Source organism: Homalodisca vitripennis, chromosome 4, assembly GCF_021130785.1.
Source record: "Homalodisca vitripennis isolate AUS2020 chromosome 4, UT_GWSS_2.1, whole genome shotgun sequence".
NCBI lineage: Eukaryota > Metazoa > Arthropoda > Insecta > Hemiptera > Cicadellidae > Homalodisca > Homalodisca vitripennis.
The window spans coordinates 85,514,710-85,542,435 of NC_060210.1; the positions used below are offsets into that span (position 1 = coordinate 85,514,710).

The following is a 27,726-nucleotide window of genomic DNA, read 5'->3' on the forward strand; positions in this document are numbered from 1 at the left end:
ACAGTCCAGCTAGTGTCAGGGTCAGGTCAGGGATTGGGATTGGTCGATTGTCAATGGTTTGGTTTTGGAAGTACGTAACAGTTGCGCTCAGATGGTTATTTTTCAGGTTGCAGTATTGACGGTTGGACAGTATGGTAATGGACTGTACGTCTATACTCAATACAGCCGATGTACATATACAACGGTCGTCGTTGTACTGCCCATTTTATATATGTTGAAACTAAAATTAGAGTCAAGACCGTCGTCAATGATCGATACCTGCAGTGAAAACAAATTGCCGTGTTTGTTCAAGACTGATTCACTATGTTACCCAACATGAACCTGTAGGATTATTTATTCTGCGAGTGTGTTACCTAAAAAATTCCTAATAATTACAACTCATCACTCAATACTCATTATGGATAATCTTTTCTACCAACACTCTTTTGTTTACATGAAGTAGCAATTATATACGTTCTGTGAATTTTAGTAAACATTGAAGAGTTTTATTTTTATCATCACAATAGTTTATAATAAAATAATATTTTTGAAGTGAAAACTTCTTTAGGCGCGTTGAGCGTTTTGGTAGAGGGTAAAATCCTCGGTTCGCGTCACCGACATGCTAATGATACTAACCTGCATGAAAAAGTCAGTCTCGCTGTGTTTTTTAACCGTAGACTTGGCCGCGGACTACTAACCTGCATGAAAAAGTCAGTCTGGCTGTGTTAAAACTGTCCCGGCGGAGTATGAAAACAGACTGCGAAAATCAGTGACCTTTACGTCTTCCTCTCGCGATTTAAAAGTGAAGCCAATGTCGTACAATTCTATAAGATGCGTCAAATTAAAGCTCTTAATATTGGAAATCTATTGGTTACATTTTTAAATATTAAAAAAATTTCAAAATAATTTTGATTATTGTTTACATTTTACATAGCGTTTACAATGACAAGAAAAAAGTAGTAAGCGAGGATTTTTTTTATTTTTTGGTCAGACAAAATTTGTCAGCGAGAAAGTTGTGTGAAAATAGATGAATATTTTTTTTGTAATTTATCATTTTTTTATTGGAAGTTTAGTTTAGCCTGTAGTAGCGTATGAAGTGATGAGTGAACGTTTCTGCCGGAACTGTAGTTGGCGCATTGGCTCACTGAACCGTATTAACTCAATAAATTAGTTTATTGTGCAATAAAAATACCTTTACGAAAGAACCAAGTTAATTTAACTAATTTATTAGTTTTAAAAATATTGTGGGTTTAATTGTTATTGCAATTATATACTTTATCCGTAGCAATAACTGTATTATTTACAACGGTGTTCAACTCACTGTTGTTCACTCGGTGTTTACTCACTTATAAATGAATAATGAAAACAACGAATATATTTTTAAACATTTTTAATATTTGTACGAATATTTGTATTTAAAATTTAGCATTATTCATTTTAATTATGTTTTTAATATTTAATCATGAAATGAGTATTATTACGGTATAAGATTTATCTTACTAGCGTGGTAAAATAGATTTCTAGTTATTTGATAATATTTTTTCGTGGATTTTAAAATTGGAAAATTAAAAACGCGTCACATTTACAATTACAGATGTACTGCTACTATAACATATTGTTAATTACTCTCAACTTAATAGTTCCGTTTTCACTTCTATCGGCAGTCCCACGACTGCTACTGTTTTTTCTTTATATTTGTTTTTTGTTCTTATGTTTCTTGCGAATTCCAAAGCATCAGTTACGAAGTTAATGTGAACGGGTCATCTTTGAATTGTCAAACACGTTAATTACATTAATCAGTTCGTTACTTTTGATGGCAAACCTTTGGTTATAGAAAGTGCTCTAAGAATCCTTGGAGTAACTTTGGATTCCAATATTAATTTTACGAGTCATGTAAAATCTATATGTAAAAGCGTCGTGATTAAGTTGAAGCCGTTATATGATGTGTAAAAATACTGCCAGTGTCTGCTAAGTTGGAAATTGTCCGCTCAACAATTTTTCCTACTATGGACTATGCTATTTCATCTTTCGCTCGTTGCCTTATTTGGGAAAATGCAATGGTTCTCACTAGGTTGCAAAACAGAGCCCTGAGATCTGTCTATAGTCTGTTGAACTTATTTACAAAGTTATTCAGATTGGCAAGCCTGAATATCTCAGAAAAAAGCTTATTTTCAGGCATGAAATAAACACTCGCAGTACTCAACGGCCTACTTCATTTGTCAAGGGTCCGTCTGGAAATCGGCAAGAAAGCTTTTAGATACTTTGGACCGAAAATATACAATACTTACAACGGTTTGAAACTTGCTTGGAGGTGAAGTTCAATTATTTTGAGGAATCACTTGAGAATATATGAACACTGATGGTATAACTTATTCAAATGTAAGTATATTTAATAAACTTTTTTTTACTACGGAATTAAGTTTAAATATAATTGGAACTTCCCAAAAGACAGTTTATATAATTTTATTGTTTAAGTGGCAATATTGTCTATTGTCTCAACAGGAATGGACATTGCTGCTATTCCCTCACTCTATTCTTCTGTCTATGGTACCAACCTTGAGATCATTTGATACCCTAATATGATCACCATGTTCGTGACACCCTGAAACTATCTTTAATTGCGTAATTGATGGTTATTTTACGTGTCATAAGGGAAGTTAATAATTTTGGGTTAATAAAGCCAATAGTGGTAGCATTTAAATTTAATTCTATTTTTCCCATTATGCATTAAAATATTAATACATGACTAAACTATATTCAATGTAGTTAAAACGGTAGGTGCTCAGTCGTCCTTTTAGATTGTATATAATTTATATTAAAAATGTCCACACTTTTATGAAGGCAGTGGGCCCTACGCTAGAAAAAAACCAGTTAAAAAAAACAGCTTGCTTTAGTCCGGTTTGTTCAGCTGTTGCCTGTTTGTGTTTATTACGAAGGCCTATGTGAATGTGTTTGATTTTAGTGAAATTTATTATTTTTATTTCATTTATTTGGCGTAGTGAATTAATTGCTTAACTCACGTTAGGGTTGAACCAAGGGGTTGATGTCTGAATCGTGAATGGTAGCTACAGTGGTGAATGTTGTTATACTTCAATTCTATATTTTGTTATGCACTTTTTATAAATTAAGAGTTGTTTACTCTTTCAAGTTATTTTTCGGATAGAAATTGCTGCAAGTATTGTTTATAAATATGGTTGTTCCATTAAATCAAGTTTATACTAAAATGGTAACTGATTTTAGGAATGACTGTGAGAATTTGATTGACAAATTTAAAGAGAAACTCTCAGATGATTTCAGAGATTTTGTTCCACTGTGGAAATCATTTAAATTTAACCTGGTCTATGAGTAAGTATCTGATTTTTTAGGCTATTTGCATTTTTAACCTCAGGTAATTGTGAAAGTGATGGCCGGAGCGGCAAAATACAAGTTTCGCGTTATTAACTTATTGCTGCAGTATAATAAGGGCCACCATCACAATAGAATCATAGTATATCTTTCTTTGAAAGCAGTAAAGATTAACTAGGCCTAAATGTTAAACTGTTTTTTTGTTATTAGGACTACATTTTATAGATAGGTACACAACATAGATAGTTTTGATATAATTCAATTCATGTCAACAAATTATTGTTTCTATTGGAGGCTAATTTAGATAAACAAATATGATTCTATTTTGGTGGTGGCCTCTTACTATACTGTAGCCTAAAAAGTGGACTAGGCCTACTTTTCACATGTGGAGCAGTATTTCAATGTTATTGTACATCCGCATTGGGCATCACATCATGCCTCGTGCTGATGTCAACGAAAAGAAAACATCCCTCAAGATAGTACCTATCAGTAAAATATTGAATTCTATAGGGGGCTGATCAGAAATATAAATTGAAAAGTAATGCAAAGAAATTTATGTCAAGTGTAAAAACTAATAAATCATGTAAAAACCCAATATTAACATACAATTGGACAGTAATAGAGAACACTTACCATTAAAATGAAATAATCATGTTTTGGTCATAAGGTAAACTCCTAATATGCCTGAGAGAATACTCTGACACATAATTCACTACGATTCGTCAAACTAGGATGGTTTATCCATGATTGACAAGCACTCACTCGATCCGAACTTCAGTACACGATACCGTATGAAGCACTGGACCACAGCCCCAGAGCACTCAACAGATACGCTATCAGTCCCAGCTGCAGATAAAATTGAAGAACACAGATATCGAGACACACAGCACACAAACAGAACATAAATATATTTAAACTGTAAATATTTATGAATATACCCTATAAAACCATGTTATTTGTCATTTGCACCCCATAAAACCATACATATTTTTGTTCATGAGGATAAACAGAACACGTTAATAACGTCAAATTCGTCACTAGCCTGTTCGGCCTTTAACCTCATAGATACCCCACTGCAAAGTAGTCAACTTAGCCACTTCAGCTTTCAAACTTTAGATAAAAAAGTTTTGTTTTGGTATTAGTGAGGTTAACGGCCGGAGTAGCCAATCAAAATTTTAAAATTAATAATGTATTTGGCTGTAGTATAATGAGCAGCCACTGAAACAAATCATCGATATTCATGATTATCTAAATTACCAAAACCAAAATGTCGAATGCAATATAATAAGCGTCCATACATTCGAGTGATCGATAATATCGAATCATCAATTAGAATGGCAGCAAAAATGTAATACCGAGAAACTGTTAAAAAGTTATGGCCTTCGGATAATAAAGAAGTACCATTATTAGTTTTCTAGACATAGGAACAGCTGAACTATAACTTTAAATACATACAACGTTATTCAGTTTGACATTTTGATTTTGTTTTATTCAGTAGTTTATATAGTCATAACGTATTAATGCCACTGCATATAAAACTCTGCCAATGTGCCAATAAAGAGCAATCGGGTACAATGTTACTTAATTATTTACAGAAAACAAGAATCGCTTGTCGTAGACATGTAATTTTCACAGTAAGTTAATAGTAAAGTTTGCCCTTTATAATAATAATGCGCTTTTTACTAGTTCTGGGTAAAAAAAATCTTCCAAAAATAATGGCCTCTGGATAATACCAAAGTACCGAATAGCCTATTATAGGTGAACCGCTAATAAAGAAACCTGCGCAGAAGCAAATATTTGAGCAGCACCACGCAGGATGGGCCCCCTCCGGGGGGAAAGTGGTGAGTGGGCGGAGCATCTTGACTCGTTCAATTCAAACGAGTCAGTCAGGTGAACGAGTGACCTGGATCAGAGTGTTTCAAAAGACCCGTTCACTTTGAAAATTTGCGGCGAGTGCTTCTATAGATTTGAAATTGGCGCGCGTAATCTATCAGTAGCCGCGAACACGTTAGCCAGCTGCGCCGACCTCTAGGTCATGCTTAAACAATAGGAGCCTCCTACCATCCGGAATTATTCTGGACAGGTTCTGGTAGGATGATTCCTGCTAGGTTAGCAAGCAGAGACCGGAGGTTACGGGAGAGTCGTTGTGCAGCGATCGGGTAGAGTGGACCGGGTAGAAGTGAGTGTACGTGGTCTCGGATTTAGTATAATTGTTAGGGAACCTTTCGGAACCATATCCAAATTATTAGTTTATCCTTTGTCATCAAAGCTGGTTAGGTTTTGGATAGGGGGAATCTAGTGGCGGATCCACGGCTAATTATTATTCCTCTGGAAGGTGCCCTCTTCCGGTTGCGACGACACGAGGTCGCAAGTTTTGTTTAATTTTGCCTGGTAACTAATAAATTTGATACTTTTTCCAATTCAGGTATATGAAATGAAATGAAAATGGATTATTTCCCCAAAAATAGTACAATAAAACACCCATACATATAACGTATTGCAACAAACGTATGCACATACAAACAATGTCTGAAACCATTAATCAGAGTGTAACAATACGGTTCTTATACGTGGTTAATTATTTCTTATTATATAAACCTTGTAGTAATTCTATTTATTCAATAAAAATTTGAAAAAAGAAGAGTAGTATAACTGGGAAGAGCCTACATGGGCCTAGGGCTTGTGCGTAGGCTCTGGTCGTGAATATTGGAACTCAAAACTAATAATAGAACAAATGATATAAGTAAAAAAACTAGTAGTTTTGTAATTTTTGAGAATATTTAAATGGTTATAGAATTTATTTTTAATGGATGGTAATGACAATCAGTGACTACGCAGGCAATTGATGAGTCACATTGATAATGATACGTAACCGAGTATAAATCTAGTTTTGCTGCATTGTCGTATGAAGTATTAGTTATGGTAATTATAGTGAAGGACAGACCAAATAACAATAAATAGTGAGGAAGGGTTAGAAGTTCAGCGATAACAAGGGACTATAAATCTATATATACTTCTTCGCCATCTAACTATAGTAACCAATCCTTCACATGTTTTTTAAACCAGTAAAGATTAGGTAATTGAAACACATAAGCGAAGTTATACCTCAAACACATGTTACGGTACAAAACATGAGAAATATAATACAAATTTGTTACTCTGAATTTTGTTAAAATATAGAAACGATAATGCCAACTTGTTGCGAGTATCGTGTGTTATAAGTATAAGTTGTCAACGCAAAAAGAGTATGAAAATAAGTGTATAAGTAAATAAGAATTGTTTTGATAAACAATGTCTTATGGTCATTAGTTTTGCCTCGGAAGAAAAGTAATTCTGAAGAATATATTGTATTCTTAAAGAACATTATTTTTAATATTGTTTTCTGTTCAATAATTAATGGCTCAAGAATAGTATTGAAAGCAGCACCATAGACTATAATACCAAATGAAAGTTGGGATTGAACGAAAGCAAAATAGGCCACTTTAATTTCCTTATCTGTGAGTACTTCTCGTAATTGTCTGAAGGCAAAAATGTACTTGCAGATTTTATTTTTCAAAAAAATAATGTGTTTTGACACATTCACATTATGATGTGATTTTTAAAAATATACTTGTAGGTATTGAATCGTGTCCAGGAGCGGAATTTCCTCTCAAACTGGATACGTAATGTATAACTTCTTGTAACAATGCGTAAGTCGAAGGTCGAATTAAGCCTATAAGATCGGTTTTCGAAAAAATTGTTATATTTGAGCCATTAGAGTTCGCCAAGTTCTGACCCACATTAGTAAAAAATTCATTAACTTTGTTGGCTACTTCAAGCTTAATTTTGCCATTGAATAATTTGGTACTTGGCAAATATTTATTTAGCTGGAAAGAAACTTTGTTAACCTCTCTGCCACTCATTTTATTTACAACCCCCCAAAACATTTTTTAATCCCCATAAGCTCAGTTGAATTTATAACAAAAATACTATTTTTTAGTTGCTTTAAATTTCTGCTTAAATGTTCCTGTAATTTACATAGCGGGTTTTAAGCTCCATATTAAATGGTTGCTTTTTCACCAATTTACTTAATTTATCTCTTTCTCTTATAGCTTGGACTAAATCTGAAGTAATCCACAGTTTTAGTTTTTTTGACCTAGTTTAAAATTTATTCGACTGGCTATTGAAATTGTCATAATATTCTGAAGTTGTAGTGCAAAATCATTTACATTAGTGCTGTTAAAAATTGATTTCCAATTAGCATTTAAAAGGCTATCATGTGGTAACACATGGTCGATATAGGTGCGATGTGCAGCGTCGATCTGAGAGGAGGCGTTCTGTGTAGTAGTGTGCATAATATTATTTTAATGAATCGTTAAAACTTATAGTCAGCCTGGGTATTATGAAAAGTGGTGGGAACTTAATCGGTTAAATGTATAAAATGTGTTTTTATTCATAAAAATAAATTATTTTCAAACGAGCAATGTGTCTGTTTGATGTTTAGTATTTTATTGAAACATTTGTAGTGAAATAACCTAACGATAAATCAAAGGCATATCATTCAACCAAGTCCATTGTTCATAAGTATTAACATTTAAAATATTTAGTAATGTATATAATAGTAACATACAATTAATTTTTTTTAATCAGTTGTAAGAATAACATACTTGGTAATAATAACATTTGCTGTAAGATATGTTGTTTCTTCCTCTATTCGAACACTTTTTTGCAAGCGGATCCTTTCGTAATATTTTGTAAGCGGTTTACCTATAGGTCTAAGAGGAATATTAAACATTTAAGAGGGTTTTACTCCCTCATGCAGAAACGTTTCTTATCTCCTTATTTTATTCTTTATTGTTGCCTGTCCTTTTTTTTCTTTATTGTTGCCCGTAAAATTTTTTAAGTACTTTCCATTTTTAAAAATCAACAAATTATCAAAGTGGAATTATGCAATCACTTGAATTTAATTTTTCCAATTAATTATTTTGTTTTAAAATGTTAATACAAGACATTGAGTTTAAGCTTCTTGTATTGTTTTACTTAATTGGAAAGGAGGAAATTAGTTATGGGAGATTGGATATCTTTTTGTTAGAGAATACAACAATAAAAAGATTTTGTTATTCATGAGTGATTATTTTTGTTCTTATTATTGTTGTTAAATATTATTTTAAATATTCTTTATTGCATGATCAATAAATTATGATATTATGGTAAATAGTTGATTGGTTGGTACTTTGGGATTATACCGACCACACCCAGACATGAATCGTTATTTGACATTTTGCTTCTACTGATTACTAGATTAGCGTAGAACAATATTTCGTCAATATAAAACAGGAATTGTCTTATCGCAAACCCCTCCCCATCCTCAGACAGAGGTCAAAGTCGAGCAGTCTAGTAGATAACGTGATTGCAGAGTCTCGCCGCCCGTTGAGCTAGTGCGTCGCTTTGTTGTACTTCCGTGTTTTACCTCTACATTTCTCCAAAAACAAAAATTCAATAAAAACAAACATTACCAAACTAAAACTAAACTCTTTATTGAAAAAACACTCTAAACTTGTTTTTATTCTTGATCACACTCCGCCACCCAAAATGCGAGTGCCTCCGGCCATCAGCGCGGGCTTCGTGCCCCGTGCTGATGTCAACGAAAGAAAAACATCCCTCGAGATAGTACCTATCAGTAAAATATCAAATTCTAGAGGGTCTGATCAGAAATATAAATTGAATTGTAATGGAAAGGCAATTATGTACCGTGCAAATTGTGTGATGTCGCGCGGCCTGCCGTAATCGGGATTCTCGAGAAAGATAAGATAACAGCGACAACAATACCGATCACAATACCTGGAAATGCTTGTAAGTTTGTAATTTTGTAATTAAAGAGTTGTTTTTTCGTTCTATCTTGTTTGTTTCCTATAAATTTGTATTTTTGTGTTCTTCATACTGGTGTGGTCGGTATAATCCCAAAGTACCGATTGGTTTTATTATAATTATATTATTACTGCATAGGTATCAAGTTGAGATATGAAGATATTAAATGAGTTGTTTATTTTATATTACCACTGTTGTTTTACAGTTAAGCCACTGGTCCAGTTCATTTAACAGTTTCATAAATGGTTAATTTATTTTTAAAAACACATGTAAAAAACACATGCAACCTCTTGTTACAAGATATCTGAATTTATTACAATTGTTGTAATATGGGTACATGTTCATTATATGGATAAATAACTTTAGTAATATTTGAACGATTTATTAGTACTAGACTCTCATGTCATGTTTTGCAGAAAGTACTCAAAATTTGGATTGAACTATGATTTCAAAGAAGATTCTCTACAAATAGCTAAAACCATCATGTTGAATGATTACTTTGTGGGTGGTATATTCTTGCTCTATGGACTTTACTTTGTGCAGGAAGATCCCAAGTAAGTATCAGAAACTTTTGATTAAACATAAAATTAGTAATTTATTTTCTAATTATAGAATTATAAAGCCTGTTGCTAACAAGGTAGGAATATGGCAGACCATGTGATGCTAAGTTTCTAGGCTATGGTTTATCCCATGTTGATCAGCAAGCTGCCTTGACTGCATCCCCTCTTCTCCCTTAAGTTATGACAGACTTAACATAAGATATATTTTACAATAAATTATTCCATATTTTAGTGGTTTCTTATTTACATTTTCTAACTTGTTAGAAACTTGTGTTTAGTATTTATGTTTTAAAGTTTTTGTTTTGTGTTATTTAGCTATGAATAAGAACAGAAATTATTGATCAAAATATAAGCGGTTTTCTTCCTGAAGAATATTGAAGCCGTTATGGCGTTTCCTCAAAGTCTATATATACAAGGTGTTCACAAAAGGGTGTTACAAACCTATGTAGGTGATAGTATTCATCATTTCAAACAAAAAATGTCATATAAACATAGGTCAAGAAATGTTTTGTTTAGCTGCTAGCCGCAATTTGTATTTTGTATGAAAAAATTACTATGTCTAAAACTACTAGTTAAGCTGAAGAAATCAAATTTGGCACTTAGCTTTGAATAGATAAGAGGAAGATTTAAGACAATAATTGCATTATTTCCTTTTTTATTAACACAATGGCATGTGTTAAAATTGTTAAGTCAAATAACAAAAAACCATAAACTATTTATTAGATACCAACTATTTTAACATTTTTATTTTAGTCTTTTGTATTATAAAGGTTTTTGACCTGGTAAGTGACAGTATATGACACTTTTGAGACATTAAATCTCATTTTTATTAAGAATGCTCCTTCAGTTATTAACATTATCTCGGTTAGATTGTAATTTTTCCACGTCTTTCACTTAGTGTATATGATAAAAAAGTTTTAAATCATCCACAAATAACAGGGAATTGACAGATTTTAAATAGTCACACAAATCATTGATTACGGATTGTGTAAAGAGACATGGAACTAAATTTAATCCGTGTGGTACCCCAGATTGTACTAGAAAAGTGGAAGACAAATAACCTTTATAGCAGACAAACTGTTTTCGATTTATTAAATGGGTATGAAAAAGCTTAGTTAGATTATTCTACTACCTATAAAAATGCAACTTTTTTAATAAAACAAATGATCTACTTTGTCAAAAGCCTTAGCCAGATCATGATGTATTGTATCAATCCGAACTGATGAGGCCAACCTTGAAGAGACATAGTTTGTAAAATTTTAGTTAGTGTTAATAGAGTGACCAGGCAAAAAACCGTGTTGATTAGGTGATAATAGTGATTTAAAATAGTTATACAAATATTTGTGAACTGTACTTTCAAATATCTTGACTGATGCCGATAAAACAGCTATTGGTCAGTGGTTCACAATCTGTGATTTCTTCCCACTCTTAAAAATTGGAGTTATTTTTGTCAACTTCCATTGATCAGGAAACGTATTAGAGTTCAAAACTAAATTGTATGAATAAATTAATAGAGTAAAAACATCTGCACACCCTTTAAATATATACTGAGGTAATAAATTAGGACCTGTAGTGGTATTAGATTTCATTATTTTAATAGTTAAAGTCACATCTTGTTCTGTAACCCGGTCCAAAGCTTAATGACCCGCACCCACCATGGTCCCCTCCCCATTACCAACTTTACTGTGGGCTCTACTATATAATTATTATAAACAGAGCTAAAATAATCTTTAAAGCCATTAGATATCAAATTACCATTATCAAGTTGCAAACCATTATGCTCCATTACCAGCAAACTTTTACTTGCCGATTCTTTATTGTTTACAAATTTCCAAAATTGTTTACTGTCTGCAATTGTTATTTTCAAAATTTATATATTTTAAAATGTTTGACCTTAAATTTAAAAATATAACATAAAAATCCTGCCTAACAGAGTGTTTATACTTTTGAAACTTTTCTTTAAATTTTAGTTCTAAAATAATTTTTTTATTAACCAGACTGGAAGCTTCAACACTTGATTTTTTTACCGTTATGTCTGCAGTGTCGCTGTTGCACATTAGCTTTCCATGTGTTGTGATCTTGGAACTACCACTTGGCATTGCGAACGAAGTTGATAATGTACAGGCTCCGACAAAATTAAAATGAGCAATTTACTGAGATAAAAATGAGCAACATTGTTTCTATGTGCACTATTATACGGTAGTTATAGTCAAAATAGCTGTTACAAAAATTTGCACCACCGCTTAACTATTTCCCATATTAAAAATAATTACTCACAGAGCCCACTGGCAGCACGTTACTTACTACTCATCCCCACTTCTTCCATATTGGTAATTAATTCTTAAATAGGTAACAATTTCAGAAATTTCTAGGTTAAATCTTCTAGGAAAAGTTAATAGATTATTTTTAAAGTAAATTTGTGAAAGTTTGCTATCAAGTCATGTTGATTAAATATTAGTGAATTATTTGAAAGAGAAAATGTCAAATATTGATTTCAGGGCCAGTATTCGATTAGAACTTTATGAATACGAGAAACTTCTGAAATTAATAAAAGATGAGAGAAAAACTCTGATTGACACATGTCAGCCTGGGTATCTGTTTGCCAAATTGTTGAAAAACAACGCCTTTGCTTTTGTCAGGTTTTCTCGTGATGTAAGTATGTAGTATTTTTCATTAAATATCTTAAGTAGAATGGTGATAGTAATATAACAAATAAAAAAAATAATCACATGTTAAGTGTTAATATCCAATCTTCAGTACAGTATTTTTTTAAAAGAACTAACAATGCGTTGGTAGCATAAACTTTGTTTATAATAAGAAGTCTCTTTTTGTAGCTTAATTCTGATAACTTAAACACACTACATTTAGAATACACAACCAATACTTAAAACTTTTATTTTTGTGAGGCCTTTTGATAGCAAGGCTATCTTCGTCAGACACATCACAAATGTAAATACTAAAAGTAAATTTGTTTTTAATAATAGTTAGACATGTATGATTTTAATATTAATTAGTCCTGAGTGGCATAGTGTGTAAAATAAAATAAAATCATTACTGGAATTATAACATATCAATTTTATAATATTTGTGAAAGTAATAATGAATTTTGTATTAGTCTATATTCTTGATTTAATAAATCTTCTGTATTAAATTTGCTTCATTTATGTAATAGGATTCCCATGCATTTAAATATCTAGGTGTGTTTTAATAGTTTTAGGTTTTGTTTTGATATATGAGGCATGTTTTTAAAGTAAGTACCGTTTTAAAATTACGCCACCGCAGCACTGCAGTTGCCGTTTAGCACATGCGCATAGTGTAGCTACATCAGTTGGGAAGCCACAGACGCCATTACGACGCCGGTTGATCGATTCTTCGTTTGTTTACGTGATTTTAAAATGCCGCCGACTGTGAAGTGCGTGCTGTGATTCATTTTCTTTGTGCTAAAGGCTCAAAAGCAATTGACATTCATCGTCAAATCAGTGAAGTTTATGGTGAAAACATTATGAGTGAAGGAATGGTGCGGAAATGGGTTAGGGCCTTCAAAGATGGCCGCACAAACATTCATGATGAGGAACGAATTGGGCGACCTTCAGTCATTACCGATGATCTCATTCAAAAAGTGGACTGTAAAGTGAAAGAGAACAGACGGTTCACAATTTCGTCCTTAGCTGAAAAATTTTCTGCTGTATCAAGAAGTTTTCTCTACGAAATTGTGTCCGAACGTTTAAATTATCGGAAACTGTGTTCACAGTGGGTACCGAAAATGTTGAATGATGAGCACAAAACCAAACGATTGGGCAGTGCATTGAGCTTTCTCGAGCGTTACAGTAACGAGGGCGATGATTTTTTAAGCCATATTGTTACAGGCGATAAAACGTGGGTAGCCTAAGTTACACCAGAATCAAAACAACAGTCAATGGAATGGCGGCATTCAACATCCCCTAGGAAAGTCAAATTCAAGCAAACAATTTCTGCCCAAAAATCATGTGCACTGTCTTTTGGGACAGACAGGGTGTGTTGTTGGTCAATTTTTTGCCTCGCGCAGAAACGATTAATGCAGCCGCGTACTGTGAAACTTTAAAACATTGTGCCGCGCAATTCAAAACAAAAGGCGTGGCATGTTGAATGCAGGCATCATTTTGCTCCACGAGAATGCTCGTCCACATTCAGGAAATCGAATGCAAGAGCTCATCACTTCATTTGACTGGGGAACAATTGGACCATCCTCCATACAGTCCCGATCTAGCGCCTAGTGACCACCATTTGTTTCTGCACTTGAAGACGCATTTGGCGGGGAAGCGTCATTCCAATGATAAAGAAGAAAAAAGGTCTGTGCAACAGTGGTTGTCCAGTCTGGCGGCAAGCGTCTTTGACGACGGCATACAAAAGCTGGTCCCATGATACAAGTGCCTTAATAAAAATGGAAATTATTTAGAGAAATAGAAAAAAGAATGCTCTTTCAGGTAAATAAAGTTTTGTTGGAAAAATTTACTTGTTGATTTTTTTATATCAAAACGGTACTTACTTTTAAAACATGCCTTGTAGTTTGTCCAGTATTAATACAGTGGTGTGTGACGGCCAATTTTTCTTCTCTGTTGAATTTAATGTGAGAACAATGTTCTTTATATTTTGTATGAATTTTTCTTTTTGTCTGTCCAATGCATTTTTTGTTGCTGTCATCACATTTTATATGCTATATGCCTGATTTATTAATAATTTCTGCAACAAAAAATTAATAGTAAGGTTAATAGTAGCTAATACAAGCTCCATCTTCAACATTTATTCTGATGATGCAGAAAGATGTGTCATTCCAGTAAAAGGTAGACAATCCTAATTAAAATTGATTTTGCACATACACTATCTCTAACACAGATTAGTTTTAAGCTTTAGGTCATGTGACAATCCAATGGTTGTATTTTCCTAAAATGACTACCAGTGGTTTTCTTTTATTGTTTAGATGAATTGTTTTTATTATAACTGCTTCTCCTTGTGGAGACTTGTTATTCATGGCTTGAATTTAATATTTTTTGCCTTGTAGTTCAGCATGGAGGGCCAGAATCGCTCTCGTGTGATCTTCAGTGGTCAACCAATTGTAATGAATGAAGTAAAAACTTTCGATGATAAAAGTTGGCTTCAAGGCTTTCTGAGCAAAATTGACTTTATCCAAGATTTAAAGAAGGTTGAACAGGACTATTTTAAGAAAAAACAAAAGCTGAAAGATGGTAAGCTACAAAATACATTTTAATGAATTAGAACAGTTTATATGAATAAATTGAAAATATATAAGGTGTTTTCAAATAGTAATGATAGAACATTTTTGAAATCCAGACAGTAGTCAAAATTATATCTCAGATTATAATTTTTTTCATAAATACAATTCAACATCTGTATGAAGGAAATTGACGTATGTATGTGCAGTAAAATTTCAAGACACCAGAATAGAAAATTGTACAAAGTATGAAATGGATAGTTTAAAAAATTGTCCATGAAATCATTTAGGAAAAAAAAACTAAGGGTTAGTCTGTTATTACATACATGTTTGTGTGACAAAAGGAAGAAAATGTTTACCATTTTCCACAACCATTCTTTATAAAATAATTCCTAAATGTCTTTTACAAGTTTTCAAAACTTTGTTTGTGATGGGTGATAAAAGTATTCTAGTGATTAATAAAATGTGTGATGCAGACAAGCTTTTCATGTTTTTAAGGTATAGATGAGAGCCAGCTGTATTGTTGTCCACCTTGATATTAGACCCATAAGAACAATGTTAAGTTTAAAGCACTTATACGATCTTATTTTAGGCATAGCATTATTGTAGATGTCTCATATTAAAGAAGATATTAATACACATCCAAATGCTTTTTAATTATTGATATTTTTATTGGTTATTCTGAAAAGAAATCTCAAACTCTTTCTCACAGTATTGTTTATTTATACACTTAAAATGAAAAACTAAAAAGAATTTTGATGTGTATTGATCATATCGTTAAAATGAGAAATCCCTTAAAACAATATCCAAATTGACCTGAAAACCTTGTAAGATAAGGAATTGTATAACATTTTTAAAAAGGAATCAATAAAAATTTCTAATGATCAAAGATTGTAATCATTAATTTAGGTCTAATTGAAAGTTAACATGTTAAAATTAATCCATGTTGAACCCTTCTACCAATAATAAGAAACTCCCACAATGATACACTGGTTTTTGTCTTTGCACAGCAATTTTTTAAAAACATGTCCTAAATGCTAAGTAATAAGTGTTACATATACACTGGTATTTGTCTTTGCACAGCAATTAAAAAAAAAAAATGTCCTAAATGTTAAGTAATAGGTGTTACATATCAAATATTTTTAGAAACCAGAGAAAATTTTAAAATAATAAAAATGTGCACTTACTAGAGTACGGGTTTTTTGTACATAAATTGAAAAAATGTGTATTTTAAATTTTTTGTTTTCTAACTTTCAGTCCATGTAACTTTCACATGACTTGAGATAGTAAGATACTCTAAATGTAAAATATACACAGTTTTGTAGTGAACAAAAAGATTATAACATAAAAAAAGATTTTTGATAAAAATAAAAAGTATATACCACTTTCTTTGGAAGTACGCGTATCCATATCGATGTTTGATGAATTCTTTGGGCAAGAAGAATATCAGATAATGATGAATTGTTTTCACTGGCACTATCAATTTTCACAACCCAACTCACATTCCACCGGTTTATAATAATCTAGACTACTTGACAAGAAATTTGGCAAAGAAACATCATCATGCACTTTATTTGCAGATATGTCACTTTCATCATCAGAACTAATATTTTCATCACCAAATAGTTCATGTATATCATTGGAACAGGAGAATCACCCATTTCACAACATAACAATAATTATTTATAAGCAACTAGCCTACATAATAACCTAGCAACAGTAACAACGAAGAACGTCAAGGTCATGCAGCGCATCACCAGCTGCTTAGTCCATCAGTTGTATGCCACACGGCATTTGGTTCAATATCAGCTGACAACGATTAATTTACGATTATAAACTATATAAAATGAATTTGTATTTATGAGTAGAGGGATTTGACTAGCGCGTTGTGTCTTTATAACTTAAATGGTTTCCGCGGAGAGTTGACTGACGACTGTACCATCTTTATCAGTTCACAAGCAGTATTGATAAAGTAGTATTGATTGTTTGTGCCGTTGTCGGTCATCAGTCAAAAGGTTAAAATCCATACATATACTAGAAGTACAAAACAATACTATAAATGAGCTACAACCTGTCTCTTTGGCGGAAAACAATGCTATAAATTAACTAATTATTGCAGGAATCAGTACATGTGTAAAAAATATATTTTTTATTTACCCCTTCAACATTTGAGCTTTTGTGGATTTATCTACTCCCAGTCATGGGAGTTATTCAGCTTACTGTCACCATCTTTAGTCAGCCACCCAGTTAATGGTCTTTGCCATCTTTCGGGTTTATTTTTTTTAATATAGTGAAAATAATAACTGAGTAAAATGATAAGAATACTTATTACATTACTGTTCTCTTATAATTGTTTGCAAGATATAAAATAAAAACAGATTTTTATAATTATGGTAGGTGCCTACAAAACCGCAACATTTGTGGCACATTATTTTGTACTGTTGTACATTAAAATAATTCTTATGATAATCTGTTCTGAAAAAATATTAATATTTGAACACTGTGCAATGAATGTAATGTGAACTTAAGGGAAGGTCTGTACATGGTTTTACATGCATTTCAATGGGAAAACAATACAAATTTCATGTACCTGCTGAGCAAAACTACTAGGCTTACTAACATGATTTTTTTAATTTTTGAGAACACTTTAAGGTAAGTATGTACTCACTTTCATTAAAAAATTTCAAAAAATAAGAAATTATATAAATAAATATATTTTTGGAAAAAAGTAAGAAGTTTGAATAGTATAAAATATTTTTTTTTTTTATCACTGATAGTCACCACAAAAATGAACTATTTTGGGCACATAAGTACCTAGAAACATATGTTACACACACAAAAAATCAAGTCAGTAGCTTTCTCCAAAACTGAAATACAGGCACATAAAGTCTCAAAATAACAAGTTTCGGAAAACCTCTCTGAAAGAAAACTTAATTTTAAAAGTCTCCAGCTCCATATTGTGACTCTTTCTCCTGCTCATGGTCTTCTCTCTTCCTTTTAATTAGTCTTTTCTTCACTCTAGCTTCTTTGGTAATTTCTTCTACAGTTTTTTAATTTTTTTTACTCTTATTGCATCAATTTTACACAGTATGTAATTTTTCCTGCTTCTACACCCATGTTCTCAAACACTTTTGACTTGGCCATTGCACCATCATTAAATGTTATTACTGCATCTAATGCTCCACATTTAAAGTATTCAATCCTACAAATAATCTTTTTGACCAAATTACATGATTTAGACTCTCATTTGGATTTTGTGTCCTTTCATGAAGACATTTTTTTAAGAGTTCATCTTTTGAGAGGTCTCTGAATATTTGTTTTATGTGGAGCATTACTGCTGCTAACACTGATTTTTTATGTGAATAAACTTCACCAGTTGCCTTTACCTTTTGGTATTTGCACCAAGAATCAAGTCCCATTGGGCAAAGTTCATGGTGCAACTTTTCATCACGTGATAGCTTGTGGAAATAAAGCGCCCATATAAATTTTTTGATAGCTTCTAAATCATCTACATTAAATCCTAAGAGCATTTCGTGCAAGTTTTAACAAGCATGGTGGATCCAAAATAGCAAAAATATCATAATTAATGGTATCAAAATTTAAAAATGCTATTTCATGGAATTTATAACCTAATGCTTTAAAGTACTGAGATTAGTGCTTGTACCTTCAAAAGTCACATTTTAAACATTCACTCAGTTTTACTATAGCCACTTTAATCAGCTCGAACAGTATAATTGGTGAAGTTCTATTTACAAAAACGTATTTGCTTGTGAAAAGAAATGTGGCTACCTTTAGTCCAGCTGGACTTGCAGTTGTACGCAGCACAACTGTTCACCATGTCAAGAAATAACCAACATTACCAACATTGACAATTAAATAGAAAACATTAAAAAAACTAGTCGAGGTACTCGGAGCAAACGTCTTGACGTACTGAACATGAAGAGTAGCCAATAATGCAAAATCCCGCATTAAAATGACGATTCGTATTTCGACATAAAAAGACGTGATGCCGTATCATCCTGTTGATTACCGCACAATGCGGTGAGTTTTGGCCCACTTTGAACACCTGCGAGCCCATGGATACACCCTCAACGCTCAGCTGTATGCAACCAGAAAACAGCATGTGGCTTATGGGCAGTGCGCGTCCCAGTAATATAGTTCGTTGACCACAGCTTATTGCAAATTTCCAATGTGCCAACTGAGACAGACATGAAAAACCAAGTTGCAGGTTTAAAAAGACAAGTGCTGGATTTATTTACATACTGGCAACAAAAAAACTAAGCCTACTCACAGGCTCAGAGCTTGTTGGGCTCATTCGTGTTATTGTACTTGTAATAACTGTACTGTACAAAAAGAGGAACAGTTCCTATTTAGTTTATAGCGTAGCAGTTGAGATGTGCAGAGTTCGAAGGAAGAGTTGTGTTACTACTATGAAATTCCTAGCAAATTATTCTACATCCTATCAAAACCATGTAGAAGCTTATGATTGGCTGAAGAAGACTTACCTCAACTCAAATTGCAACCTTATGATACTACACAACAAATGCTGGAAATTAGCTTTACTGTTCACAGGATCAGATTTGAGGACTCCTGTTCTCTGATGTCCTTAGGGCTGAGGAGATAAGCCCTAGGAATCTTTTCCGAATTGTAGACATGGTAGGACAGTTAAGCCATATGTGCTCTGCTGATTCCTCCGCTTCTCCGCAGAGTCTGCATTAATCAGTCTGGCTAAGGCTCACCTTTATTAGGTGTTTTCTAAGGGGGCCATGTCCTGTCAGCATCCCTATTATCATTCTTATATCCTCCTTATTGTGATCTAGGAGAGTTACCCACCCTTTAGCAGAACAAGAGATAAACATTTTTAATTGTCTTAATTTTGAGACCCTACTCCATTTAAAGTATCTTATCCTCTTTTCCCAGCCTTTTACAAGAGCTTTGCTGTAGGAGAAAGCTATCCTATAACCAGGCTCAGGCCCCACCATAAAGAACTCCACTCCCTTTTTCGTGAGGGTATCTGCTTTTTCATTTCCATGAATGCCCTCAAGGCCCGACACCCAACCAAGTGTTACTCTATTTTCCTTAGCCAGTTCTACCAGAGTATTCTTGCATTTCCAGACTGCTTTCAAATCAAACGAACAGGTATCAAGCGACTTCAGTGCAGCCTGGCTATCAGAACACAGGATTAATTACTAGCCATTAATATGATAGGCTATAAAACTACTAAATATACAAGGACTATCAAAAAAGTAAGAAACGTTTTGAAATAAAAAGAATAAACAACTGAAATAGGAACATTTTATTATGTACATTTAAAGCTACAACCTCAGGCTATTTTTCAAAGTAATCCCCGTTCAAATTGAGATTATCACTGTAGGCTGTATGAAGACATGCATTGTTGTGAAAAAACAAAATTTTTGAGCTCAATTTTCTCTTACACTAGTTTTGTTTAGCTCGCCTTAGCTTCTGCAATGTTTGGTCGTATTCATCAAGGAAAGTTAACAATGCAGAAAGACTGTTTTTTGTGATCTTCTGTAAGGATTTTTGGGACCTACATGGCACAAAATGTATGGTATCCAAGCTTCCCTACAATAATTTAATTAAGTAAACTTCTTTAAATTTGTGAGTAATGTTCCGAGAGTACAGTTGTTTTGAAACAGTGATTTTCAAGAACTTTGTCATTGATTTTCAACACAAATCTTCTGTCACTTGGCTGGGCTGACTGCTGCGACTATCATCATGAACATTGGTGTGGCCATTTTTAAAGTCAATAAACCACTGCCTTACTCTGTTTTCACTCATTATTCCATTTCCATAAACTTCTCTTATTTGGCCATAGATTTCAATTGGTTTATGGTTTTTTGCCTATAAAAACTTTACTACTTAACGCACTTTACAAGTGGCTGGATTTTCAATTGCAGCACACATTTTAATTAATCACAGTGAAAAAAGTAAAAGAGAAATAGACCGCACGACTACAGCTCGATGCGTACAGAACACCAGTGTTTTGACACCCAAGATGGCAGCTGTAGACCCGCCCACTGCCGCAACATTCAAAAACGTCTGTTACTTTCTGGATAGCCCTCGTACTACATTGCAAGAAAAGTGGGACACTTGTATTTATAGCTATTTATTGGTTAAGTTAGAAAGCTTTTAGGATCCAATAAATATTATCTGGTGAATTCTGCTTGCTAGGCAGGTCATAATGACTTATTTGATAATAAATTAAGGAATTATGTACAGTACTTTTATTTTCATAGAATCCAGGTATCTCAGTTTTTTGCAACACAGTTTAGCTCGATCTGTTTTTGGAAACTTTTTATTATGTTTTAAGTCAAGCTTGTGGACCTCATCGACAACATTAAGAGAACTTACATTTAGAATTTGGAACTTATTGGAATTTGGTTAATTTTCCTTGTAGGCTAAGTTTGTTTTTTGTTTTTTCGTCCAGTATACACTTGTTTCCTGTTTATTCATTACTAAACTTTAATTTCAGATCATCCAGAATTGAACTTGGCATTGGACATGATGCCTGATGACATAGTTGATGGCATGATGAAGAACTTGGTACAACCTTTAAGTCAAGAAAAGAATAATGAAAAAACTGAAAGCATCGGTACGTATTTAGATTTTCATTTATGTGGTAAATTTAGATTATTAAATGAACATACTATAGTACCAGATCTGTCTCTGAGTTGAAATGAAATTTCATATAGACCTATGGTTGATTGATATAATTGATTTATGCGTTGTTGTACTGTTAGTTTATTTATGATTTTGTTTATTAATATATTTTAATTCCTTTATATAGGAATTTAATATACTAGGTTAGGGATACTTATATATATATCTGTAATATAATAGATTATTTATATCTTATATACCTAAATATCTATACTTTAATCTAATTTTTTCATTACAATTACCTCCAGGTTTGTTTTGAAACTGTTGCCAACAATAAAATACCTTCTTGACGATTGTTTTGATGCATTAGCTCTTCATCTTCAAGTAGAGTTTTTTATTATTTAGATCCATCAAATTATAAAGGAGTTTATTACGTTTTCCAAAACAATGTATTTTACGCAATTTACCGGGTCCAATTTAAGTGTTTGGAAGAATGTTGTTTATTGTAAACAAAGTAGAGCACGCAATGAAATGAAAGTCACATTATGGAAAAAGATAATTAATTTCTGCATTTGGTGTGCATGGTGTGACAGTTGCATCAATCCTGTGATTGGTTAAAAATTACGAATTTGGTAAATCGCGCTTCCACACAATACACAGCATTTTTTAAGTGCATGTGAAATACTCTTCACACTGTGCTAGGATTAAATTTGGCATAGCTAAAATTATTCTTGTTTTAGAATAAAATCAATTTATTATTGTCTGTCTAGGAACCATGGCCCCAATAGTCAGGCCATCAACTGTGTACACTAATTGGTTTTGTTTTTCTTTAATTCATTTAATTCTATTAAATATGAAACCTTCATAAAAAAGAGATAACAAAATTATGAAACAGTAAGGCTAACATTGAATGTTTAAAATTACTTTAACATATTATATTCATGCTGTTTTTAGACGTATTTTCTAATTTTTTCTAGGAAATAACATGTTTTATTAAATTAATTAAATGCATGTGTTGCAGTGAAACGTATTAGCTGCAGCAGTTACCCAGCTACTATAGTGGTTTAAGTCATACTCACTGTGGCTGTTACTAATTTATTGCCTTTTAGGTTCCAGACGTAAGATGCTGAAAGGACGGAGAATGAAGATCAGACATCGATATGCAGGCAACTTATTAGAAACTCAATCGTCAGCAATAACACCGTCTCTTCCAGTCAGAGAGATGAAAAGGAAGGGAGCACCTAGGTATTATTTGTCAGTAGTACTGTAGTTTATAAGTTGTTCCTTAACACCTGGTAATGTGGTAATGATGAAGTTTGTAAAGTAGTTACATGACCAGGGATGCTACAGGTCAGGGAAATCAGGGAAGTCAGGGGAAAAAAACAGGACTGGAAATCAGGGAAAAGTCAGGGAATCCGGTCTCAAGTCAGGGAATTTCGACGTTGGTCAGGGAAAAATATAAAATCCCTTTACACAAATAAACTTACTGCCGCCGCCGCGCCGAGTCCAAGCCTGCAGACGACGCGGCGCTTATTTTACTTCTGTGTTGTAAAAGATCATTTAAGTCAATCTTTTTGCAAGCACGTGTTAAACTGTGTTCACTTTATTTTTTGCTTTTTTATATTTGCCACCCTGTTAGCCTCAACACCGCTTTTTTCCACCCATTAATTGCCAAAAACCCTGGGGATTGCGTCGAAAAAAGTCAGGGAAAAATGAAAAATTTGGTGTGGAAATCAGGGAAAAGTCAGGGAATTTCATTATTGGACTCCTGTAGCAACCCTGATGACTTAAGTTTTCCAGATAAAATCAGACAGTTCCCAAAATTCTTTCTTTTAAGGTTGTGGACATAAGGCAGTCAGATAGATTCCACCCATTGTTAAGCTGTATCAATTATGTATTTAAATAAATAAAAGTATATGGTATATGGGAATTTGCAGTTTATATTGAGGCTGCAGTATAATAAGTGGACTTCCTAATAAATTAATTTAGTTTTTGTGCTTCAATACGTACAGAAATAACATTGCAGATTGGCCATAATTTTATATTTTGGTTTATATGGTTATAAAAATATAACTAAGGTATAAAATATTATTTTCTATAATATTAAATACTTATATTTCTTTTACATATAAAATATAGTTTCAATAAAATACAACTTTAAAGCCAATAATGTAATTTGGTTGAACATTATTGTTCCAAATTACTCAAAGTAAAATCATTGGTGTGGTATTTGAGTAATGGCTGCAAGTACAATGGTGATGTACCTACATGTGTTATTTGGGTCTCAAGGTTTCTGACATGTTTATCCTTCAAAATAGTAAACGTTAACAGAATGTTATACTGTTTATGTTTGTTACATTTAAAAATGTGTGTACACACACACAAATAAATTAGCAGTTACCTGTGGCTTTGCATGCAATTTTGTAGATTTTACACCTATATGAGCACTTCTGGTTCGAGTGAATTATATTTTCAACGCTAATGTTGAGTTTGCCTTCTTCCCATCATTAAGAAAATGTGTTGGAAAGTGTACATTTATGGTCATTGTAATTTACTTCAATGTAAATTTTTATTTTTTTGTTCTATTGCTGATTTTGCCTCTTTTCAGATCAAGAAAATATATAAATGTATAAACACGCACACGCACGCACGCGCGCGCGCACACACACACACACACACACATACACACAGCTCTAAGAAGCCTTCTTTTGTTGAAAGACAACTAATTTAGGTTTCATAACAGTCTTTAAACGTAAAGTAAAGGTTAGACTACATTGTCTCTTATATCTGCACTGCTAGCAGTTACCTGCTCCTTTGCACGCAATTTAGTTGGCATTGCTCATGTATGACCACTGCTGATTCAAGTGAATTATATAAATCCGACGCCAATGTTGAGTTTGCCTTGTTACCACGATAAAGAAAACACGTTAAAAAAGTTTATATTTATTGCCATTCTAATTTACTTTGTTAAATAGTAACATTATATTTTAGATCTAATACTTAATCTATCTATATAAAAATGAATGAATGTTTGTATGTATGTCCTTTATAGAATTAGAAACGATGTGACCGATCATTATCAAAATTTGTATGTATATGTATTTTTCAACGGAGAAGGTTTATATGATATGCGGTGCTGCAAAATATAAAAGTTATCAAAGCACCTGCACATTATAAACTGCAATTACAAGAGAGCTACGTTATTAAATAGCCAAACATTATTTGAAGGCGCTAAATTTTTATATTTGTCTTTAAAATAAATTTCTGGTTGAACTTTAAGCTTGAGTGTTAGACCACTTTAATGTACGTGTACAATGGCTATAAACGTACACTTTTGACAGACTTTCTTGACTTCCTTGGCAACAAGGAAAACTCTACAACAGCGTTGGAAATATAATTCACTTGAACCAGAAGTGCTCATACGGACAAAACTTACGAAAAGCGTGCGAAGCCGCGGGAAACAGCTAGTATTTGATAAAAGTGTACAGCTAAAAGTACGTTAACAATGGCGCTATGCTTTTTGTTTCTTTATGTACTGAAAAATAATTACAGTATTTTAGAACATTTAGAGTTGGAATTAGTATGTTAGTTCAAAAGTACAGTCTAGCGAACTTTCATGTAGCGTAGTTCTTACAGACTACTTCAAAGGGAGTTGGCAGTGTTGAATTCTGACATCCTATGTTTTGGGGCAATTTGTAAGATAGATGAGTACTTACCTAATCGCTGAAATCTAAAACGGGGTTAAAAATATTTGTACTCACTAAAATGTAAATAAATTGAAAATAATAACGTTATTTACACATAACCGTTATTTACACATCACCGTTAATTACACATAACCGTTAATTACATTAGAAATGCTCTTTTAATTAATATTTCACAACTTTAGAGACCAAGGTAGGAGTTTGTTGCTATTTTATAGACCAGTGATGTGTAGCCCAGAGGGATGTTCTAAATAAGAATAGGCATATATTTATCCCAGGAACTAAGAATATCCTTGTCAAATTTCAGCACAATCGGTTGAATAGTTTATGCGTGAAAGCAAAATAAACAAACAAAGGCACTTTCTCATTTATAATATTAGCATTACTATGGGTAGATAACAGTTTTTGAGTAATTGTAACAAAAATAAAATCATCTCTTGACAGTTCTAATATTTTAGGGTAATATAAGGTAGGACAAAAATCAAGTTATTTTTACAAACGCACAATAATTTAATTAACGTTTTTTCTATTTTTTTCCTTCCTGAGAGAAAAGAACAGTTTGTTCCCTGCGCTTAGTCCTAAAAGGACCTTTCCGCCTCCCTTACTCTAATTTTATGTCCTCAAAGTCCTGTTCTCTGCTCTTACACAGTTCCTACTTGCGGTCTGACGAAAATCCACATGGTATTTTACAAGGTAGACACCAACAATTTAAATTAAACAATTGGGTGGGTATCATCGGTGATTGTGTTCTGAGGCTACATGCCTCAAGAAACTAAATGGCAATGCATACAGACATTTGTAATCAATGACTTTCAATAAATTTAGAAGATTTACCTCTTGCAAGGCAGAATGTATACTTTATGCACCAGGACATTACACTTTGCTGGTGAGCGAACATTTAAATGAAGTGTATCATCATTGGTGGATTGGTAGAGGTTGTCCTGGCCTCTACGTTCTCTAGATATGAATTCCATAGATTGTATGTCTGGGGTCATATGAAATCTTTAGTCTATTCTACACTGATTGGAAATCAAGTAACTAACGCTTTACCAGCATATTCAAGACGCCACTTCAATTATCAGAAATCAGCCAGGAAGTTTTGAAAGAGTGCGACAGTCTTTTGTCAGGCGAGTCAATGCATGCGTTGCATCCAATGGTGGTCATTTCCAGCACTTAATTTGATCAGTGAAGTTGAATTTCCCAAATTGCCCATAGTAAACAGATAAAATATGTTGTAATTAAAACATTTAAAATGAGTTGTTTTCTAGTTTTCTCCATTTATTTTAATACTGAAGTGTTGCATCTAAATTTTTGTACACACAATTTCTGCAAATACATCATAATTATGGGCACTGTTTTAACAAAAGTCTTTGTTTGATAGTTTAAAAAGCTATACAAATGGAAATAAAATTAACAGGGCACAAAAAATTGCCTTTGATCAATTTTATAAAAATGTGCTATTTCTTTAATTATTTCAGTTTAAAAATTAATATGGCTGCCATATTGAAACGTAATATAGGAACTAAATGATTATTTTTTGCAAACATGATATTTGTATAGATGAGCAATATGGAAAATTGGAACTTAATCGGTCTAGTCGTTTTAGAGATATAAATTATTTAGTAAAAAAAAACAAAAATGGATATCTGGGAAAAGAAGCTTTTTAGGGCATACCTATACAGGACATTTTTCTTTATTTTGGTCCATGGAATAACCTCTTGAAATATCTCTGTGTACTACGGATACAACCTGTATGGTAACATAGATTGAATTCAGAGTGTAAATATTACAATCAATAATGGAGTGTTTGCCTATGCACCAAAACTACTTACATGTTTAACTTAAGAAATGATATGTTGTGATATTTTCAGGGGTAAGGTGAAGCACTACTTCAAATCGTTGGTGAATGACCCGTCTGAAAGTGACGAATCCATCAACTCTGAAACTGATGACTGTTTACTGAACTTACCTGACATTTAAGCAGTATTGATGATTTGTGATATATTACAATTTAAACTGTATAAAAGACTGAGTAACTATAACATTATCTTATTTTTTGTGTGTTACGTATGAAGCTTGTTTATACTGTTGCTACTGTATTGTAATGTTGATTTATAAATAAAAAAAATATTTTAACATGGTTTTTTACCTTATGGTGACAATTAGTATATGAAAAATTCACAAAATCACCCAAATTGATTCATTAGATAGTTGTACGTTTTATTGCTCACTGATATTGAGTGAAGTGAATGATGTATTTGCTGCTTCAGAAATACAGTAATTCCTTAGTTTCCTGTGAATAAACTGGAAAGTGCTACTACAAAGGGAGTATTTGCATCACATTGATGTGAATAAAACTTAATAGCTATTTCTCAACTACAGTTAAATAAGCCACTTGTTAGCCCTCCTGTGGTTCACTATATAACTGTGATAGTTACATTCATATTCTTAACCACTGTGA

General features: G+C 32.8%; 1 protein-coding gene across 1 annotated transcript; it reads left to right on the forward strand.

The window, feature by feature from the left end:
* Positions 1–2,882: 2,882 nt before the first annotated feature.
* On the forward strand, positions 2,883–27,401 carry LOC124359681 (snRNA-activating protein complex subunit 1-like). The gene is made up of 7 exons (XM_046812623.1): positions 2,883–3,324; positions 9,588–9,725; positions 12,230–12,383; positions 14,770–14,953; positions 21,434–21,553; positions 22,671–22,806; positions 27,137–27,401. Exons 1-7 carry the CDS (start codon positions 3,170–3,172, stop codon positions 27,243–27,245), a joined length of 996 nt encoding a protein of 331 aa, XP_046668579.1. The 5' UTR covers positions 2,883–3,169; the 3' UTR covers positions 27,246–27,401.
* Positions 27,402–27,726: the final 325 nt, after the last annotated feature.

Excerpts from the sequence above, each read along its gene's own strand:
- LOC124359681 (XM_046812623.1), top strand. The coding sequence starts at position 3,170 with ATGGTTGTTCCATTAAATCAAGTTTATACTAAAATGGTAACTGATTTT. Across the intron at positions 14,954-21,433 it reads AAAACAAAAGCTGAAAGATG|ATCATCCAGAATTGAACTTG; the intron begins GTAAGCTACAAA and ends CTTTAATTTCAG. Across the intron at positions 22,807-27,136 it reads AAAAGGAAGGGAGCACCTAG|GGGTAAGGTGAAGCACTACT; the intron begins GTATTATTTGTC and ends TGATATTTTCAG.